General features: G+C 44.5%; 2 protein-coding genes across 3 annotated transcripts; one reads left to right on the top strand and one right to left on the bottom strand.

Annotated features, from left to right (window-relative positions):
* Window positions 1–1,809: 1,809 nt before the first annotated feature.
* LOC115171617 (alpha-ketoglutarate-dependent dioxygenase alkB homolog 7, mitochondrial-like) lies at window positions 1,810–10,615 on the bottom strand. Of its 2 annotated transcripts, none has more exons than XM_029728593.1 (5): window positions 10,433–10,615; window positions 10,119–10,242; window positions 6,104–6,277; window positions 5,702–5,826; window positions 1,810–3,113 (listed from the first exon to the last, which is right to left on the bottom strand). In XM_029728593.1, the coding sequence occupies exons 1-5, from the start codon at window positions 10,492–10,494 to the stop codon at window positions 2,993–2,995; spliced, it is 606 nt and encodes a 201-aa protein (XP_029584453.1). In that variant the 5' UTR covers window positions 10,495–10,615; the 3' UTR covers window positions 1,810–2,992. The 2 variants fall into 2 exon arrangements, with proteins under 2 accessions (XP_029584453.1, XP_029584454.1); XM_029728594.1 differs by having other exon boundaries at window positions 1,810–3,046.
* On the top strand, window positions 7,501–16,934 carry LOC115171618 (homeobox protein NANOG-like). Its single transcript, XM_029728595.1, has 2 exons — window positions 7,501–7,574; window positions 16,488–16,934. The coding sequence occupies exons 1-2, from the start codon at window positions 7,540–7,542 to the stop codon at window positions 16,834–16,836; spliced, it is 384 nt and encodes a 127-aa protein (XP_029584455.1). The 5' UTR covers window positions 7,501–7,539; the 3' UTR covers window positions 16,837–16,934.
* Window positions 16,935–22,402: the final 5,468 nt, after the last annotated feature.

Genomic DNA, 22,402 nt, shown 5'->3' with positions numbered 1-22,402 from the left:
CCTCAGATAACCCTTATGAGTGGTACACCGCAACCCATTATACAGTACCTCAGATAACCCTTATGAGTGGTACACCACAACCCATTATACAGTACCTCAGATAACCCTTATGAGTGGTACACCACAACCCATTATACAGTACCTCAGATAACCCTTATGAGTGGTACACCACAACCCATTATACAGTACCTCAGATAACCCTTATGAGTGGTACACCGCAACCCATTATACAGTACCTCAGATAACCCTTATGAGTGGTACACCGCAACCCATTATACAGTACCTCAGATAACCCTTATGAGTGGTACACCACAACCCATTATACAATACCTCAGATAACCCTTATGAGTGGTACACCGCAACCCATTATACAGTACCTCAGATAACCCTTATGAGTGGTACACCACAACCCATTACACAGTACCTCAGATAACCCTTATGAGTGGTACACCACAACCCATTACACAGTACCTCAGATAACCCTTATGAGTGGTACACCGCAACCCATTATACAGTACCTCAGATAACCCTTATGAGTGGTACACCACAACCCATTATACAGTACCTCAGATAACCCTTATGAGTGGTACACCACAACCCATTACACAGTACCTCAGATAACCCTTATGAGTGGTACACCGCAACCCATTATACAGTACCTCAGATAACCCTTATGAGTGGTACACCACAACCCATTATACAGTACCTCAGATAACCCTTATGAGTGGTACACCACAACCCATTATACAGTACCTCAGATAACCCTTATGAGTGGTACACCACAACCCATTATACAGTACCTCAGATAACCCTTATGAGTGGCACACCGCAACCCATTATACAGTACCTCAGATAACCCTTATGAGTGGCACACCGCAACCCATTATACAGTACCTCAGATAACCCTTATGAGTGGCACACCACAACCCATTATACAGTACCTCAGATAACCCTTATGAGTGGTACACCGCAACCCATTATACAGTACCTCAGATAACCCTTATGAGTGGTACAAAGCAACCCATTATACAGTACCTCAGATAACCCTTATGAGTGGCACACCGCAACCCATTATACAGTACCTCAGATAACCCTTATGAGTGGTACACCACAACCCATTATACAGTACCTCAGATAACCCTTATGAGTGGTACACCACAACCCATTATACAGTACCTCAGATAACCCTTATGAGTGGTACACCGCAACCCATTATACAGTACCTCAGATAACCCTTATGAGTGGTACACCACAACCCATTATACAGTACCTCAGATAACCCTTATGAGTGGTACACCGCAACCCATTATACAGTACCTCAGATAACCCTTATGAGTGGTACACCACAACCCATTATACAGTACCTCAGATAACCCTTATGAGTGGTACACCACAACCCATTACACAGTACCTCAGATAACCCTTATGAGTGGTACACCACAACCCATTATACAGTACCTCAGATAACCCTTATGAGTGGTACACCACAACCCATTATACAGTACCTCAGATAACCCTTATGAGTGGTACAAAGCAACCCATTATACAATACCTCAGATAACCCTTCATGGGTGGCAGACTAAAACCCGGTACACTATACCTCAGCTAACCCGTCACAGGCAGTAGACTAACATGTTAAACTATATCTCAGCCAACCCGTTAAGGGCGATAGACTGTAAGTAACAAGGCTCAAGATTCAAAGCCTGGACATGTCATGTTCATGAATGTTGCATTTTACCTAATGAAACCCATTGCATCTGGTAACTGTAAAAAGTATATATTTTACGCCAGGATTCACATTACGGGCAGTAACTGTAGAAACAAAGTAGCTTTATTCACATCAGGGGAATTTAGCAAAACAAGGTTGATATGTTCACGTCAGGGGAAACTCCTTGTTATTTAATTTCCATTTTTGTGTATTGCACTTGCATTCAGTATGAATCACATGATTATGAAGGCATAAATGTATGAAAGCGTGTATTATTTTAAATGTATGTATTGTAGTTCTATCCTTGTGATGTATTACATCATGTTTTTGTGGACCCCAGTAAGAATAGTTGCTGCTTTAGCAGTAGCTAATGGAGATCCTAATCAAATACTAAATACCACTGACAGATCTTTTTTTTATAAACAATGACAAAATGTGGGCTTAAAATTAAGTTTAGTCATTCATTTAATTATTCGTATTCTTTTTTTAACAGGACAAATCTGAGGGGGCACGTGCCCTTGTGCCCCCTATGGGCATGACTCCTCTGGTTATAGGTGCCGGTTTGGAGAAGAGTTAGGCTCAGACGGTTTCTATACAGATATCCACACATTAAACAATTCAGAAGAACGGACAAAGAGTTACAGATTATAGATACGCCTTCAGTAACAGGATTTGTCATTAAGAAGTATTCTAAAAAATGACACCAGTTATTTCCAGGCTCCGCATTGTAGAATTCTAGAATGCCCATGAGCAGTGTTGAATATAGGGCTATAACTATTTGAAGTATCCATTTACCTCTAAGAATTCAACGCAATTGGTAATTACCTAATACAGATCTTGGATAGTTGGGTAGTGAAGCTCACCAAAAAGTGCAGGTTCTCCTTCAACTGGTTCTCCTACAAATTATCAACCTGCCTTTCTACGTGGCATTTTTTAAAAGGCTAATAACTCAGATTCATTATATAACATTAATTAGCTGAAGAAGTTCATAGATACTTATGACAAGTCTTGGAATGCATTATGACTCTTTGAAATGCATCATACCTGAATGCCTTCCCAACATTTAATTCTGAATAAATCCTGTACAGGTAGTTTATTATGAAGTGCTCCAATGAAAACTGATACGGTAAACATCTAAATCATCTTTCCCAACATAGTCTCTCGCACAGTGAGAAAGCGTGTAGATCAAATTTTAACACAGTGACGTTCTTCACATTTAAAATACCGAGTTCTGGCTATTTCCAGTGAGACTGTCACAGTTGTGTCCCTCTTGGCTCTCATGCTTCAAACAGGAAGGTTCCGGCAGATGACAGAGATGCGGCGACGGCGGGGCACTCTCTGTCCAGAGAAAATAGACTCAGCATCTTTAAGGATCTCATGTGTGAACTTATATCTGGCCTGGTCCCTGGAAGGATGCATGAAAACAGTGCCATCAGTCATTCATGACACAAGCACAATGTGTGAAATGCCAGGAGTTGTATCAAGTGTTTCAGAGTATGAGTGCCGATTTAGGATCAGTTTAGCCTTTAAGATCACAATGAATATGAATACATGGACCAGTGTTGGTCAATTCCAATTTAATTTGAAATTCCAATGAATTCACTCATGAAGAGGAGAATTTACTGTACGTTGAATTCAAATCGAATGTCAACAACCTTATGGAATTAAATTGGAATTAGAATTGTGAAAAAAATAAATCTTTGGAATTGAATTGGAATTCAATATTTGTACAATTCCCAGTTAATAGAATGTATGTATTTAGTATAAAAAAATTGACTGATATATATATATATATATTTAACATATAAGAGATATATATATATATATATATATATACACTGCTCAAAAAAATAAAGGGAACACTTAAACAACACAATGTAACTCCAAGTCAATCACACTTCTGTGAAATCAAACTGTCCACTTAGGAAGCAACACTGATTGACAATAAATGTCACATGCTGTTGTGCAAATGGAATAGACAACAGGTGGAAATTATAAGCAATTAGCAAGACACCCCCAATAAAGGAGTGGTTCTGCAGGTGGTGACCACAGACCACTTCTCAGTTCCTATGCTTCCCGGCTGATGTTTTGGTCACTTTTGAATGCTGGCGGTGCTTTCACTCTAGTGGTAGCATGAGACGGAGTCTACAACCCACACAAGTGGCTCAGGTAGTGCAGCTCATCCAGGATGGCACATCAATGCGAGCTGTGGCAAGAAGGTTTGCTGTGTCTGTCAGCGTAGTGTCCAGAGCATGGAGGCGCTACCAGGAGACAGGCCAGTACATCAGGAGACATGGAGGAGGCCGTAGGAGGGCAACAACCCAGCAGCAGGACCGCTACCTCCGCCTTTGTGCAAGGAGGAGCAGGAGGAGCACTGCCAGAGCCCTGCAAAATGACCTCCAGCAGGCCACAAATGTGCATGTGTCTGCTCAAACGATCAGAAACAGACTCCATGAGGGTGTATGAGGGCCCGACGTCCACAGGTGGGGGTTGTGCTTACAGCCCAACACCGTGCAGGACGTTTGGCATTTGCCAGAGAACACCAAGATTGCCAAATTCGCCACTGGCGCCCTGTGCTCTTCACAGATGAAAGTAGATTCACACTGAGCACAGGTGACAGACGTGACAGAGTTTGGAGACGCCGTGGAGAACGTTCTGCTGCCTGCAACATCCTCCAGCATGACCGGTTTGGCGGTGGGTCAGTCATGGTGTGGGGTGGCATTTCTTTGGGGGGGGCGCACAGCCCTCCACGTGCTCGCCAGAGGTAGCCTGACTGCCATTAGGTACCGAGATGAGATCCTCAGACCCCTTGTGAGACCAGGTTGGCCCTGGGTTCCTCCTAATGCAAGACAATGCTAGACCTCATGTGGCTGGAGTGTGTCAGCAGTTCCTGCAAGAGGAGCCATTGATGCTATGGACTGGCCCGCCCGTTCCCCAGACCTGAATCCAATTGAGCACATCTGGGACATCATGTCTCGCTCCATCCACCAACGCCACGTTGCACCACAGACTGTCCAGGAGTTGGCGGATGCTTTAGTCCAGGTCTGGGAGGAGATCCCTCAGGAGACCATCCGCCACCTCATCAGGAGCATGCCTAGGTGTTGTAGGGAGGTCATACAGGCACGTGGAGGCCACACACACTACTGAGCCTCATTTTGACTTGTTTTATGGACATTACATCAAAGTTGGATCAGCCTGTAGTGTGGTTTTCCACTTTAATTTTGAGTGTGACTCCAAATCCAGACCTCCATGGGTTGATAAATTGGATTTCCATTGATTATTTTTGTGTGATTTTGTTGTCAGCACATTCAACTATGTAAAGAAAAAAGTATTTAATAACATTATTTCATTCATTCAGATCTAGGATGTGTTATTTTAGTGTTCCCTTTATTTTTTGAGCAGTGTATATATATATATATATATATCATTTAAACTTCCAATATAGCTAGGCTGTCTGAACAGTGATGGTCATGAAGAATTTAATTATCTCAAGTCAAAGACTTAGCTGAAATTTGAAATGAAATGAATGGAATATAGAGGGAGAGGGAATTGAAATACGGTAGAATTTAATTTGTGGAATTAACCCCAGCACGGACAGGGGAGGACCTGATCCTAGATTAGCACTCCCACTCTGAGATGTTTGATAGTTGATACATACCATCTGGCCATCTGACCAGGCGGACCTCTGGGCCCTTATAAGTTATAGGAGGCGTTCAGTCAGAGTGTAAACATGGAGGTAACATAGAACAATTAAGCAAACCACTTCATGTTGTTGTTCTGCACAGGAGATACTGTGGGTTTGTTTAGTGCTCTCATTAGGGTATTTACTCAGTTGCTCTTTCCCCGGTTAAATAAATCCATAGAATCGTTTTGGGTAGTACAAACCTACCTTAGGCCTACCAGGTAGACTCTGATTACAGTGTATGCGCAGGTGGACGTTTGTAAACAATGAAAGACAGAATGTTGCTATGGCAGGTCTTATTGGGTCCTTACCTGAGTATGTAGAGAGAGCGACGGGGCAGAAACAAGTTCAGGCATTCAGCGGGTTTATCCTCCCTCACCAAGCGCATCACACTGTCTGACAACAAACTCAGCCCTGCTATAGCGCTGCCACAGAACTGACAGAGAGAGAGGAGAGGAAGGGAAAGAAAGGGTCAGGGAGACAGTGAAAGAGAAAGGCAGGATGAAAGATACAAATAAACAGGGGTGAGGTGGGATGAGAGAATGACTGAGTTTCAAACTGCATTGTAAAAGAAACAACACTTTTGACAAAAAAGTATTCAAATTGTGCCCAGTCAAAACTTCATGTTAGGGCAAAATTCTAGCACACAGAACACCATGTTCCATATTTATCATGCCTTTGATCTCAGGTTAATATGAGAGCCGTCTACCTACCTTGACACTGTCAATGTGTGGTTTGATGTATCCAGCCTTGTCCAGGTCCAGGACATGCACAGGGCCTAGGAGAGGGCTGCCCTCAGAGAAAGCCACAGCTCGGAGGCGATCCATCACCCCCTCACACACCGCTCCCCACTGAGCACGCTCTGTCTCCCGGTAACCATGAATCGCCTGGTGAGCACAATGTTGAAAGATTGAATGAAATAATGTAATTAAATGTTGGTAGGGGCCTCAAGGGAGTGATCATTGTCAACAGGGGTGGAATTGGGGTTCAGGAGTGAAATTGTTTGGATAACTTACATTGATTTCAAGGATTTTACATAATCAGAGAGTGATTTTATTTTCCAATTTCCATCCCTGTTTGCCAACAAACACTGTTCTGGGCCCGGTTTCCCAAAAGCATTTTAAGGCTAAGTTCATCGCTAGAACCTTTGTAGGAGCATCATTAAATCTCAGAGCTGTTCCCCAAAACCATCATCACTAAAGTTGCAATTGAAAACGCGTGTTATTTACCGACTGCCTCAGACCACTCGTAGATCAGCTAAGTGTGTTGTTGGATGATTTTTTGCCCTTCTGGTGTCAAACATAGAATCAAGCTGTTTATCCGTCTCGCTGTGAACACCGATTTCTTTGGAACGAAGTTGACTACAAATAAAAAGTTGCCAATTTCTTTGCAGTTGTTTCAAACAAGCAAAGGATCAAAAGATGCTTCAAATAAAAACCGAGATGACTGCATTAATAGGCTACAGTAGGCTATAGGCTACAAAGGCCAGCGGAGGCTTCTCAGAGGAGGAAGAAGAGGACCATCCTGCTCAGTGAATTTCATAAAAATACAAATAGTGAAACATTAAAAAAGTTATCCTTTTTAGGTAAAACTATACCAAATATACCCACATCACCAAATAATTGATTAAAACCCGCTGTTTTGCAATGAAGGCCTACAGTGTCCTCAACAGCACTCTGTAGGATAACACCATGGTGTAGCAGAAAGACAGCTAGCTTCCGTCCTCCTCTGGGAACACTGACTTCAATGCAAAACCTAGGAGGCTCGTAGTTCTCACCCCCGTCCTTAGACTTACACAGTAATTATGACAACTTCCAGAAGACATCCTCCAAGCTATCAGAGCTCTTGCAGCATGAACTGACATGTTGTCCACCCAATCAAAGGATCAGAGAATTAATCTCATACTGAAAGCATAAACTCCAGATAGCTAGCACTGCAGTACATAAAATGTGGTGAGCAGTTGACTCAAAGAGAGAGAAAGCAACAGTTGAACAGTTTTGAACAAATACATGAGTTTAAAAATGAAGGAGAAGCAAGAGAGACAGCTAGCTATCCTTTGTATTTTTTTCACTTTCACTTAGCTAGCTAGTTTAGCCTATTCAAAACACCCGGCTCAGACAGAGAGGGATGCTATGTTAGATAGCTGACTATGGCTATTCAACACTGGAACTACTCGAAGTTAAGGTAAGCTTTTAGTTTTTTTAATTTATTGACACCAGGGCCCACCGGTGTAACTGCTAAACTGCTTGTGACTGTACTGCATGATTGTAATGGGTTTACTAAAATGTTAGTTCTCGTAGCTATGTTGACTATGACGTTAGCTAATATGGTGACAACGATGTAGGCTGAGTGCAGTGGTTAGCAGTTATGATATGAAGGTGTGGCTTTTAAGTTTTTTTTTGCCTGGTCAGACAGCTGATTTGTTGTGCACTGAAGTCCACAAGGGAAAAGGTGAAAGGAGGAGAGAGTGTAGAAGTGAGAAGAAATTATACAACGAGCAAAGCGATCACGCTGTTTGAATGTGGTTGCGATCAAAGTGAACTGTGATCAGGGGTGTATTTATTAAAAAACTTTTCTTAAATGGAAGCAAACGGAACAGGGATGAACATACCTGAATTTGTCCAATAGAAACACTTGTTTGCAACTGTTGAACTAATGATTACACCCTAGATCAGCTAGATGCAGGCAAGAGTGTGCAAGGCAGTATTGAATGTGTCATTGTCTGTCACCTTGACTACTAAAATTTCTCTCGAGCCGTGCACCTACGTTTTAAACGTTCATTCAGAGGCTAGATTGAAGCAACCTCATGATGGGTAAAGGAAAATCATATAGGAGTATCATGTAGTAGCCTAAACCTATTGATGTTATATTGAGCTGGGTGAATGGAATCTGAAAGACAGTCATCTAATATGTTGTAATAGAAATAAGGCTATGCTCATCCTAAAAATAATAATCCTCCCTCATCTTAAACAGTACCGACCACCACTGACATAGGCCTATATATTTTACTCATGTTGAAATCTATTTTATTTTCAGTAAATTGAGTTCTATTTTGCTAATTGTAGGCTACACTGTCTTTTATTTTTGCCTCAATATATACTGAACAAAAATATAAAACACAACATGCAACAATTTCAAATATTTACAGTTCATATAAGGAAAGCAGTCAATTTAAATAAATACATTAGGCCCTAATCTATGGATTTCACATGCCTGGGCAAGTGTCCAGCCATGGGTGGGCCTTGGAGGGCATAGGACCACCCACTTGGCAGCCAGGCTTACCCACTGGGGAGCCAGGCCATGCCAATCAGAATGATTTTTTTCCCCACAAAAGGGCTTTATTACAGACATAAATACTCCTCACCACCTCGCCCCCACCTCTCAGACGATCCTGCAGGTGATGAAGCCGGATGTGGAGGTCCTGGGCTGGTGTGGTTACACGTGGTCTGTGGTTGTGAGGCCGGTTGGACGTACTGCTAAATTCTCTAAAACGACGTTGGAGGCAGCTTATGGTAGAGAAATGAGCATTAAATTCTTTGGCAACAGCTCTGGTGGACATTCCTGCAGTCAGCATGCCAATTGCACTCTCAATCAAAACTTGAGACATCTGTGGCATTGTGATGTGTGACAAAACATTTTATAGTGGCCCTTTATTGTCCCCAGCACAAAGTGCACCTGTGTAATGATCATGCTGTTTAATCAGCATCTTGATATGCCACAACTGTCAGGTGGATAGATTATCTTGGCAAAAAAGAAATGCTCACTAACAGTAATGTAAACAAATTTGTGCTAAAAAATGTAGAGAAATAAGCTGTTTTTGCGTATGGAACATTTCTGGGAAAAAAAAATTCAGCTCATGAAACATGGTACCAACACTTTACATGTTAGTTTTATATTTTTGTTCAGTGTATTTCATGACGTGTAACGTGTGCAATGATTTGCCAAATCTGTGATTTAGTGCATAAATATTGGGTAAGTATTCGAATAAGCAGCCATATAGGCCTAGGTGATAATATTTATCTGGAGCTAATCAGTATTGTGGAATAATTCTAAGGAAAGGTGAGATTTGAATGGAGAAAGCTGATCCGAGAGCACCGCTAGCTTTTTTATCTCAAACATATCAGCATCAACAAACGATCCAACGATGCACTTGGCAAACGTTCTTCTGCGTGGTGTTTTGGGAAACGTATTGTAGCGACCCGCACAGACAGTTGTGGGTTATGTGTTAGGCTATTAGTGGGTTGTGTCGTACTTACCAGTGTTCGCGGGGTCATGCCAATCAACCTGCTATCTGCCAATCACGGGAATGCCTGGAATGTTCAGATACCGGGCAGCCTGGTGGTTGGCGGAGTGGCGTGAAGGGGGGTTGGGCAGGGGGATGGAGCATTGGAAGTTAAGACCGGGTTTAGCCATTGTTCTCTCTCTTACGTCTGGGCTTCACAAGAGAAGGTCACGGTTCGTTTGTAGGGTACCTTTCATTTATTTGGCGTGGGCTACGGCCAAACAGTAGCCTGTGTTAAGTTGTGTTAATAAACCGTCCATTCGTTAACTCCATCCTCTGTCTGGACAATTGTTCCTTCATGATCTAGTCGGGTCATTACAGTATGTTACATCTTCGGCCGATGCATCGTTAAAACACGCATAAGCCTAAATTGCATTGCTACTGGGAAACCGGGAACTGACTGTTCAATCACCCTCCTCTTCCTCACTTATGAATTCCGTCCTCACCTCCACCTGACCGCTAAGCCTCTGGACCAACTCCCCGGTCGAACCGCAGACTAGTTGGTCATCTCTGAACTGCAGGCCGCTGTTCGTAGCAGCTCCGGAGGAACTCGCTGCCGAACTTAGACATTTTTATTTATTTAACCGTTATTTTACCAGGTAAGTTGACTGAGAACACATTCTCATTTACAGCAACGACCTGGGGAATAGTTTCAGGGGAGAGGAGGGGGATGAATGAGCCAATTGTAAACTGGGGATGATTAGACAGCCGTGATGGTATGAGTGCCAGATTGGGAATTTATCCAGGACACCGGACACATGATGTGGGACTGCACAGAGGCCGTTTATGAATACGTCTGGCAACTGTAATCAGCAGTCTCATGCTTCATTAAATACAATTTATGTAGACTGTCAGATTTGCTAAATTCAGCTATGTTTTGTTGTTGTCTGGTGGCACAGAAGTCAGATCACGAAGGAGAGCGACATTTTGAAAACGCACTGCATTATGGGAGTTGTATTGTCGTCACACTTTTCATTAAATAAATAAAACCTGCCTAGGCCTAAAATAACAAGCTATTAACCTTTTCACTGAAATTACAACAAGATTCTGTGTTATCCATGTCAAATGCATAAAGGCTACGTAAATAAGGAATGCATAAGTATTTTTAAATCAAGTAGATTGTCTTACAAGAACGGTACTTAACTGGGCCTAATGCTGTGAGCTCTTTTATTGTCTTTTAGGTGTTGTCTTTTTCTCACTAGGCTATGCCTATGCTATCTTTGTAGGTCATGCCAGAGCTATACAGTTAGAGGCTATGTAAATATGTTATTACTTTCCATATCTACATATGGCTCTGGGTCGTGCTAACTTTGTGAAGCATGACCTACGCTCATAAAATCCTAACGTCTCTTACATAGTTGACTTCCTCATCATAACCTCTCTGTGGACTACTTTCATCTATCTTGCACAATGGGGGGTGATGATATGGGTGTGGAAACTAGGCAAACTGGTCCGCCTACATCTGAGTGGGAGAATAAACTAGTACGCTATAGAGTACATGTAATATTCACATAAGTACAATGTAATTACTAGGTGTTACACAGGATTTGGCTGAAGGGTACTAACTTGTAATTACGGTGTACCAATAGCCAGTGGTAGAAAAAGTACCCAAGTATCATACTTGAGTAAAAGTAAAGATACCTTAATAGAAAATGACAGAAGTAAATGTGAGTCATTCATTAAAATATTCAAAAAATCAACAATGCAGTTCAAGAAATAGAGTTAAGAAAATATTTACTAAATAAACTAAAGTAAAAAATGTAATAAAAGTAACACAATAAAATAACAATGACGAGGCTACATACAGGGGGTACCAAGTCAATGTGCGGGGGTACAGGTTAGTCGAGGTAATTTGTACATGTAGGTAGGGGTAACGTGACTATGCATAGATAATAAACAGCGAGTAGCAGCAGTGTAAAAAAAAAACGGGTGGCCGTTTGATTAATTGTTCAACAGTCTTATGGCTCGGGGTATAGAAGCTGTAAAGGACCCTTTTGGACCTAAACTTGGAGCTCCGGTACCGGTTGTTGATTGTAACTTGCTCTGGATAAGAGCATCTGCTGAATGCCCAAAATGTAAATGTAAAAACAAACTCTTGCAAAGCATGCTGGGTATTATTCAAATGAGCTCCGCCCCTAAACAAGTACCCATTTGTTCCGTGCAGACCAGATCCAAATCTGAATGAATCATAGACGTCTAAGCTGTATTTCACAAGTTTGAACATCACAGTACAGTACGGCACAGTTTAGTACAGTAGAGCATAGTAGAGTACAGTACTGTAGAGTTTAATTCAGTAGAGTACAGAACAGTACAGTATAGTTTAATTCAGTAGAGTAGAGTACTGTATAGTTTAATTCAGTAGAGTATAGTACAGTGCAGTAGATAAAGGATCAAAAATAAATTCTGGGGACTCTCCCAACACGATGCAGACATTCCAGAACATCGCTATTCAAAACCAATGTTTTCAGGCAAAACCTTTGCAGTGGTTTTAGTTAAGGTAATTAATGGAAACTAGCCATTTGCGAAATGCACTCATTAAAAATAAGCTGTGTGATCTCCATCTTGTTAGCTAAAATGTTGTTTTTATTCAAGAGCATAAAGAAGTGTCGTAGGTAGTTCCTCTATGAAAAGAGTCCATAATTGAAACCAGACTCTAGTCACTCTGTTCCCTAGGGTCGGGTTTTCCAGACTACCCGTGTGGTACCGATCAAGAATCTCCTCAGGGCCGACCATCAAAATTAGCCTACATTTAGGCAATTGTTTGTGTATTTCACTAACATGTTGGGGGTAAAAATCACAGTATAATGCTTGTTTGAATGTCAACCCCAATACGTTCATTTCATCATCACCAATCAACTGCATTAGGCTTATGCCTAAAAATTACATTTTTATATGGCTAGCTATACCAGCTTATCAGAACGGGAGTAAGATTAGCAGACACTTTTTCTAAACCCAAAAAGGACAACTTTGAAATATTATGCAGTGAAAACAGCCAACAATCCAACTGAGATTTTAGTATCCACATTGTGGGCCTCTTCACATAAATCATGACAGATTTGACAAAGATTTACCAATGAAGTGAGAGACTGGTAGGGGCCTACTGGCTGGATGTAGTGAGAGACTGGTAGAGGCCTACTGGCTGGATGTAGTGAGAGACTGGTAGGGCCTACTGGCTGGATGTAGTGAGAGACTGGTAGGGGCCTACTGGCTGGATGTAGTGAGAGACTGGTAGGGCCTACTGGCTGGATGTAGTGAGAGACTGGTAGGGGCCTACTGGCTGTATGTAGTGAGAGACTGGTAGGGGCCTACTGGCTGGATGTAGTGAGAGACTGGTAGGGGCCTACTGGCTGGATGTAGTGAGAGACTGGCAGGGGCCTACTGGCTGGATGTAGTGAGAGACTGGTAGGGCCTACTGGCTGGATGTAGTGAGAGACTGGTAGGGGCCTACTGGCTGGATGTAGTGAGAGACTGGTAGGGGCCTACTGGCTGGATGTGGTGAGAGACTGGTAGGGCCTACTGGCTGGATGTAGTGAGAGACTGGTAGGGGCCTACTGGCTGGATGTAGTGAGAGACTGGTAGGGGCCTACTGGCTGGATGTAGTGAGAGACTGGTAGGGCCTACTGGCTGGATGTAGTGAGAGACTGGTAGGGTCCTACTGGCTGGATGTAGTGAGAGACTGGTAGGGCCTACTGGCTGGATGTAGTGAGAGACTGGTAGGGCCTACTGGCTGGATGTAGTGAGAGACTGGTAGGGCCTACTGGCTGGATGTAGTGAGAGACTGGTAGAGGTCTACTGGCTGGATGTAGTGAGAGACTGGTAGGGGCCTACTGGCTGGATGTAGTGAGAGACTGGTAGGGTGCCTACTGGCTGGATGTAGTGAGAGACTGGTAGGGGCCTACTGGCTGGATGTAGTGAGAGACTGGTAGGGCCTACTGGCTGGATGTAGTGAGAGACTGGTAGGGCCTACTGGCTGGATGTAGTGAGAGACTGGTAGGGGCCTACTGGCTGGATGTAGTGAGAGACTGGTAGGGCCTACTGGCTGGATGTAGTGAGAGACTGGTAGGGCCTACTGGCTGGATGTAGTGAGAGACTGGTAGGGCCTACTGGCTGTATGTAGTGAGAGACTGGTAGGGGCCTACTGGCTGGATGTAGTGAGAGACTGGTAGAGGCCTACTGACTGGATGTAGTGAGAGACTGGTAGGGGCCTACTGGCTGGATGTAGTGAGAGACTGGTAGGGGCCTACTGGCTGTATGTAGTGAGAGACTGGTAGGGGCCTACTGGCTGGATGTAGTGAGAGACTGGTAGAGGCCTACTGGCTGGATGTAGTGAGAGACTGGTAGGGGCCTACTGGCTGGATGTAGTGAGAGACTGGTAGGGGCCTACTGGCTGGATGTAGTGAGAGACTGGTAGGGGCCTACTGGCTGGATGTAGTGAGAGACTGGTAGGGCCTACTGGCTGGATGTAGCGAGAGACTGGTAGGGGCCTACTGGCTGGATGTAGTGAGAGACTGGTAGGGCCTACTGGCTGGATGTAGCGAGAGACTGGTAGGGGCCTACTGGCTGGATGTAGTGAGAGACTGGTAGGGGCCTACTGGCTGGATGTAGTGAGAGACTGGTAGGGGCCTACTGGCTGGATGTAGTGAGAGACTGGTAGGGCCTACTGGCTGGATGTAGCGAGAGACTGGTAGGGGCCTACTGGCTGGATGTAGTGAGAGACTGGTAGGGCCTACTGGCTGGATGTAGTGAGAGACTGGTAGGGGCCTACTGGCTGGATGTAGTGAGAGACTGGTAGGGGCCTACTGGCTGGATGTAGTGAGAGACTGGTAGGGGCCTACTGGCTGGATGTAGTGAGAGACTGGTAGGGGCCTACTGGCTGGATGTGGTGAGAGACTGGTAGGGCCTACTGGCTGGATGTAGTGAGAGACTGGTAGGGCCTACTGGCTGGATGTAGTGAGAGACTGGTAGGGCCTACTGGCTGGATGTAGTGAGAGACTGGTAGGGGCCTACTGGCTGGATGTAGTGAGAGACTGGTAGGGCCTACTGGCTGGATGTAGTGAGAGACTGGTAGGGGCCTACTGGCTGGATGTAGTGAGAGACTGGTAGGGCCTACTGGCTGGATGTAGTGAGAGACTGGTAGGGGCCTACTGGCTGGATGTAGTGAGAGACTGGTAGGGCCTACTGGCTGGATGTAGTGAGAGACTGGTAGGGGCCTACTGGCTGGATGTAGTGAGAGACTGGTAGGGGCCTACTGGCTGGATGTAGTGAGAGACTGGTAGGGCCTACTGGCTGGATGTAGTGAGAGACTGGTAGGGGCCTACTGGCTGGATGTAGTGAGAGACTGGTAGGGTGCCTACTGGCTGGATTTACTAGTCTCAGAAACCCAGACATAGGAGCAAGAGCACGAGGTCTTGGGAGGCTGTCTGATTCTCGTAGACATGCCGAAATGGGAAGACATTTTTCTGGGGGAGCTTTCTACCTGAAACCTGTTCAGCAAGGTGCAAGGTTACAGAAGGTTCAGATAGAACATGTAGTCTTTGTGATGTGGTGTAGGTGGTCTGTGTGTGTTGTGGTGTAGGTCTGTGTGTGTTGTGGTGTAGGTCTGTGTGTGTTGTGGTGTAGGTGGTCTGTGTGTGTTGTGGTGTAGGTTTGTGTGTGTTGTGGTGTAGGTCTGTGTGTGTTGTGGTGTAGGTGGTCTGTGTGTGTTGTGGTGTAGGTCTGTGTGTGTTGTGGTGTAGGTGGTCTGTGTGTGTTGTGGTGTAGGTGGTCTGTGTGTGTTGTGGTGTAGGTCTGTGTGTGTTGTGGTGTAGGTGGTCTGTGTGTGTTGTGGTGTAGGTGGTCTGTGTGTGTTGTGGTGTAGGTCTGTGTGTGTGTGTTGTGGTGTAGGTGTAGGTGGTCTGTGTGTGTTGTAGTGTAGGTGGGTCTGTGTGTGTTGTGGTGTAGGTGTGTGTTGTGGTGTTGATGGTCTGTGTGTGTTGTGGTGTAGGTAGTCTGTGTGTGTTGTGTAGGTGGTGTGTGTGTTGTGTTAGTGGTCTGTGTGTTGTGGAGTAGGTGGTGTGTGTGTTGTGGGGTAGGTGGTCTGTGTGTTGTGGGGTAGGTGGTCTGTGTGTGTTGTGGGGTAGGTGGTCTGTGTGTGTTGTGGGGTTGGTGGTCTGTGTGTGTTGTGGGGTAGGTGGTGTGTGTGTTGTGGGGTAGGTGGTCTGTGTGCGTTGTGAGGTAGGTGGTCTGTGTGTGTTGTGGGGTAGGTGGTCTGTGTGTGTGTGTGTGTGTGTGTGTGTGTGTGTGTGTGTTGTGGTGTAGGTGGTGTGTGTGCGTTGTGAGGTAGGTGGTCTGTGTGTGTTGTGGGGTAGGTGGTCTGTGTGTGTGTGTGTGTGTGTGTGTGTGTGTGTGTGTGTTGTGGTGTAGGTGGTCTGTGTGTGTGTGTGTGTGTGTGTGTGTGTGTGTGTGTGTGTGTGTGTGTGTGTGTGTGTGTGTGTGTGTGTGTTGTGGTGTAGGTGGTGTGTGTGTGTTGTGGTGTAGGTGGTATGTGTGTGTGTTGTGGTGTAGGTGGCTGTGTGTGTGTGGTGGTGTAGGTGGTCTGTGTGTGTGTGTGTGTTGTGTAGGTGGTGTGTATTGTGGTGTGTGTGTTTTCCCCCCATTCTGTTTGTTCAGTATATTTGACAGTATACATTACATTTTGTTCTATACAGTATGTTCCGTTTAGTTTATTTATACATAGGTCTGTTACTCGATTAAAAAATGTGTTGATTATTATTATTATTATTTTTAGGTTAGTTGAGTAGTCTGTAAATGTTTATCTGGTCTCCATCCCTGTGTAGATATATTTACATTATAAACAGCCTGGAGGTGGCAATAGGCTCTATAGGCTCTATGTGTGTATTGGGAAGAGCCAACAGTGGAAGAGCCAACAGTGGAAGAGCCAACAGTGGAAGAGCCAACAGTGGAAGAGCCAACAGTGGAAGAGCCAACAGTGAAGAGCCAACAGTGGAAGAGCCAACAGTGAAGGGCCAACAGTGGAAGAGCCAACAGTGGAAGAGCCAACAGTGGAAGAGCCAACAGTGGAAGGGCCAACAGTGGAAGGGCCAACAGTGGAAGGGCCAACAGTGGAAGAGCCAACAGTGGAGGAGCCAACATTGGAAGGGCCAACAGTGGAAGAGCCAACAGTGAAGAGCCAACGGTGGAAGAGCCAACAGTGGAAGAGCCAACAGTGGAAGGGCCAACAGTGGAAGAGCCAACAGTGGAAGAGCCAACAGTGGAAGAGCCAACAGTGGAAGGGCCAACAGTGGAAGGGCCAACAGTGGAAGGGCCAACAGTGGAAGAGCCAACAGTGGAAGAGCCAACAGTGGCAGTCTTGGTAGATTCAGGTCCCTTTCCCCTGCTCAGATGTTGCACGCATCAACCAATGCTACATACAACATCATCGACCGTGTCATCGACTGACTGAATGCTAGAACATATGATGTGGTTAGCTGATAGGTAAAAAACACCTATTCAGTCCTGATAAGATCTGGCAAGAGTCAGCAACGCCTGGGCAGAGGAATGTGTCTGCTATGCATGATGACGTCATATCTCTACAACGAGAGGGAGGCCGACACATTGACAGTACTATTCATAGACAATAGGTGGCAGTATAGTATCATAGTTCCTGCTTATACTAACGCTTCAATGAGAACCTTTCCTTCTCTAGGCTCTACTCTCAAGGCCCTTTACTCTTTTCTATTTTTACCAATTGCCTGCCACTGGCATTAAACAAAGCATGTGTGTCCATGTATGCTGATGATTCAACCACATACACTATGCGTCAGCAACCACAGCTAATGAAGACACTGAAACCTTTAGCAAAGAGTTGCAGTCTGTTTTGGAATGGGTGGCCAGTAATAAACTGGTCCTGAACATCTCTAAAACTAAGAGCATTGTATTTGGTAAAAATCATTCCTTAAGTTCTAGACAGCTGAATCTGGTAATGAATGGTGTGGCTGTTGAACAAGTTGAGGAGGATAAATTACTTGGCGATACCTTTTGATTGTAAACAGTCATGGTCAAAATATATAGATTCAATGGTTGTAAAGATGGGGAGAGGTCTGTCCGTAATAAAGACACCACACTCCAGAAATATAGTTTTATCTTATGTTAAGGTAACATAACTAAATTACTATCACCCCTTAGCACTCACTTCTGTCATCATGAAGTGCTTTGAGAGACTTGTCAAGGATCATATCACCTCCACCCTACCTGATACCCTAGAGCCACTTCAATTTGGGTACCGCCCAAATAGGTCCACAGACGATGCAATCGCCATCACACTGCACATGGCCCTATCCCACCTGGACAAGATGAATACCTATGTAAGAATGCTGTTCATTGACTACAGCTCAGCATTCAAAACCATAGTGCCCTCCAAGCTCATCATTAAGCTTGAGGCCCTGGGTCTCAACACCGCCCTGTGCAATTGGGCCCTGGACTTCTTGACGGGCCGCCCCCAGGTGGTGAAGGTAGGAAACAACATCTCCACTTCGCTGATCCTCAACACTGGGGCTCCACAAGGGTGCTTGCTCAGCCCCCTCTTGTACTCCCTGTTCACCCATGACTGCTTGGCCATGCACACCTCCAACTCAATCATTAAGTTCACAGATGACACAACAGTAGTAGGCTTGATTACCAACAATGACGAGACAGTCTATAGGGAGGAGGTGAGGGCATGAAAACAGTGTGGTGTCATGAAAACAACCTCTCACTAAATGTCAACAAAACAAAGGACATGATCATGGACTTCAGGAAACAGCAGAGGGAGCACCCTCATATCCACATCGACGGGACAGCAGTGGAGAAGGTGGAAAGTTTTAAGTTCCTTGGCGTACACATCAAGGATAAACTGAAATGGTCCACCCACACAGACAATGTGGTGAAGAAGGCGCAGCAGTGCCTCTTCAACCTCAGGAGGCTGAAGAAATGTGGCTTGTCACCTATAACCCTGACAAACTTTTCAAATGTACAATTGAGAGCATCCTGTCGGGCTGTATCACCGCCTGGTACGGCAACTGCACCACCCATAACCGCAGGGCTCTACAGAGGGTGGTGCGGTCTGCACAAAGCATCACTGAGCATACCTGCCCTCCAGTACACCTACAGCACCCGATGTCACAGGAAGACCAAAAAGATCATCAAGGACAACAACCATCCAAGCCACTGCCTGTTCATCTCACTACCATCCAGAAGGCGAGGTCAGTACAGGTGCACCAAAGCTGGGACCGAGAGACTGAAAAACAGCTTCAATCTCAAGGCCATCAGACTGCTAAACAACCATACTAACACAGTTTGTTTGTTTGAGTTTATTTTATTTTTACAGGGACAGTGCACATTAATCAACGGTTCAGTAAAAGTGCCGGTTTTAGCCAGCCGGCTAATTTTCAACCGCAGTCCCTGGGCAGGTTATTAAAAACAATTACAATATAGACAATCATAGAACAGTGAGCACACGCAGAGTAACATAGGACAAGCAAGACATAGCATAAAGACAGAGCAACATAGGACAAGCAAGATGTAGCATACAGACAGAGCAACATAGAACAAAAAGCAACAAGACAAAATCCATAAAAACAAAGTGTTTCCACACCTCACAAGCTACAGACAACAGACAACATGGAAAGCGGCAATACACAGCTAGGGATTATGTTCACAAATCTGATTGACCTTTAGCCATGTCTTCATGCATTTTGTGAAAGTGTGATATGTGGTGCAGTTATGTGTGTCTGATGTCAGTGTATTCCAGACATGGGACGCTCTCACAGAGAAAGCAGATTTACTAAAGGTGCTTTTCCTTAAGGGAACTATACAGTCACCTCTCATGGCAGACCTTGTGGATCTGCTGCCAGTGGGGCTACTGCCTACATACAGACTCAAATCTCTGGCCACTTTAATAAATGGATAACTAGTCACTTTAATAATGTCACTTTAATAATGTTAGCATATCTTGCATTACTCATCTCATATGTAAATACTGTATTTTATACCATCTACTGCATCGTGCCTATGCCGCTCGGTCATTGTTCATCCATATATTGATATGTATATATTCTTATTCCATTCCTTTACTTAGATTTGTGTGTGTGTTAGGTAGTTGTTGTGGAATTGTTAGATTACATGTTAAATATTGCTGCACTGTCAGAACGAGAAGCACAAGCATTTCGCTTCACTCTCAATAACATCTGCTAACCATGTGTATGTGACCAATAAAATGTGATTTGATGATTTGATTTGATTTATTGTCCAGTCATATTTATTGTCCAGTGCTACAAAGAAAGACCTAGTTAGGCTGCAGCTGGCCCAGAACAGAGCGGCACATCTTGCTCTTCATTGTAGTCAGATGGCTAATATTAATACTATCCATGCCAGTCTCTCTTGGCTAAGAGTTGCGCTGACACACACACACTTACCCCAACAGACATGCCACCAGGGGTCTTTTCACAGTCCCCAGATCCAGAGCAAATTCAAGGAAACGTACAGTATTATACAGAGCCATGAGTGCATGGAACTCCCTTCCATATTCCACCCACACACACACACACACACACACACACACACACACACACACACACTGTCTTTTCAATTGGAGTGACACCCGTGTAATGCCTATAGCCCACACTGACTAGCTCTTCCTATTGATTAGGCCTCACGTCTGTAATGAATGTAGTCACTGCCAACTGTGAAGGTCGGCCAGTAGTAGCAGTGGTGGTTTGGCTGAGTTAAGGCACTGCTAATCCACATACTCAGTTGTTCCCAACAGCTCTGCTACTGCTGCTGCTACACTGCTACAATGGGACAGCTCAGTCTGCTGACTATGCTACGGCTATCATGGCTCAGAGACACACACACACGAAGAGAGACATGGAGGGAGGGAGGAATATCTAGAAAGGGGAGAGGCAAGGAGGAGAGAAAGAGAGAGAAAGGGGTAAGTCATCCAGTGTGTGCCTCACTGACTGCCTTCCATGCCTCATCACCTCCCTCACTGAGTCCAGGCTGCTCTCATTGGCTGCTCTCCAGCTTAGCTCCTCACCCTGAGCCTTTTCTCAATGGGGTCTCTGTGATTGACAGTTGTGGGGTGGCACTGCATGCAGAGGCAGACGGTTACAGGAAGTAGTCTAGGTGTTATGACAGAATGCTGACTGAGTAACTAGTATTACCCTATTGATTGTAACATATACATGAAGTTCATCCAGGATGTTCAACTCCCGGTCTCAAGGACCACTGTGTCTTCTGCTTCCTTGGCATCCCTGGCTTTAGACTCAGCCACTGGTTTAGTAGCTGGAAACCAGGTGTGTGTGTATGGCTACGGACATGAATTAATGTAACTATCAGGGAGATATGAAAACCAGCAGACACGGCAGCCCAGAAGGACTAGAATTGAATGACCCTGATGTGAGAGAAGAAAGGAGGAAGAGAGGAATAGGAACTAATAGTACAGATAAACTTGAGAGGGATGAGAGAAATGGGATGTACCGTAAGAGTAAAAGAGAGAAGGATATGGAATAAGAAGTCCTATGGGAGAAAGAGAAAGACAGTAAATTGGAGAAAATGGTGGGGTAGAGGAAAGAGGGAAGGTGAGAAATGTAGAGGTATTTATGAGACAGAGGAAAGAAACTTATGGGGAGAGAGGTGGGGTATGGACACTAGGGGATGATGAGCAAGGAGGTGAGGAGGGAGAGATAGAGAGAGAGGTGTGGCTGGGAAAAGAGAGGATGGGGAGAAAGAAGGGGGGAGTGCTCTCTGCAGATATTCTGGTGACTTCATCCTCACCAGTAAACCATGTTGGTATACTTACACCAAGGACAGATTTTACAGCCTCCCTCTTTCTTTCTTTCTTTCTTTCTTTCTTTCTTTCTTTCTTTCTTTCTTTCTTTCTTTCTTTCTTTCTTTCTTTCTTTCTTTCTTTCTTTCTTTCTTTCTTTCTTTCTTTCTTTCTTTCTTTCTTTCTTTCTTTCTTTCTTTCTGTAGTAACTTGACAAGGAATGCCCACACGCATTTCGATATTACTTTCCTTTACTTTCAACCCAAACCTAAAGGTGTATTGCCAGGTACAAACGGTACACATATAACAGAACTATATAGCCCACTCAGCCGGTGGTAGAATCACATTGCACAGAACTCACTCTTGGTGATGACATCATCAAAGGGGAAAGGTCAAGGTTAATGCCAATAATAACCATGTAATTATTTATATAGTGTCCACACTATAACACTTCTCCCCCCTCAATTTAAATCCCCCCCCTGTAAGGAAAACATAAGGTTAACAAGTAAACCACATTAGTGTTTTCTTCTCTTTACTACACCACACTGTAGAACTTCTGCTGGTGTTACGGTAAATGTAACCAAAACAACAACAATAAAATGACAGTCCTTATTTCTTTTCAACTAGGTCTGCTGCTCCAAACAAACACTAACACCACGAGTCTCTCAGTCTCAACTACAGAGTTAGTTTTTCAGGAGGCTTGTGACTACGCTGTGATCTGCGCAGTACTCCTGGTGTGCTACGAGACACAGGTAAGGCATGTCCCAGTGGAGCTGGGTCTGAGGGCACAGGAGCGGGTTGGGTGTTTGTGAGAGAATGTCCATCACCCTCTGCTGGAACCACTGAATGCCCCTGTTCCTCAGATGCTGTTTCCTGTGGGATTTCAACTTGTATACTACCACCCACAGCTGTTCCGTCTGAAAACATGGTCTTGTCTTTGTCATAGCG

Source organism: Salmo trutta, chromosome 32 (assembly GCF_901001165.1).
Source record: "Salmo trutta chromosome 32, fSalTru1.1, whole genome shotgun sequence".
NCBI lineage: Eukaryota > Metazoa > Chordata > Actinopteri > Salmoniformes > Salmonidae > Salmo > Salmo trutta.
The sequence above is the reverse complement of the archived record's forward strand: the minus strand, read 5'-3'. Positions and strand labels throughout refer to the sequence as shown.

Bases quoted from the DNA above. Each gene is read 5' to 3' on its own strand.
- LOC115171618 (XM_029728595.1), top strand. From the start codon at position 7,540: ATGGCTATTCAACACTGGAACTACTCGAAGTTAAG. The intron at 7,575-16,487 runs GTAAGCTTTTAG...ATCCCTGTGTAG, and splicing joins TGGAACTACTCGAAGTTAAG to ATATATTTACATTATAAACA.
- LOC115171617 (XM_029728593.1), bottom strand. From the start codon at position 10,494: ATGAGACTGCTGATTACAGTTGCCAGACGTATTCATAAACGGCCTCTG. The intron at 10,243-10,432 runs ATGTGTCCGGTG...AAATAAATAAAA, and splicing joins CCTCTGTGCAGTCCCACATC to ATGTCTAAGTTCGGCAGCGA. The intron at 3,114-5,701 runs GTAAGGACCCAA...GCATCCTTCCAG, and splicing joins CGCTCTCTCTACATACTCAG to GGACCAGGCCAGATATAAGT.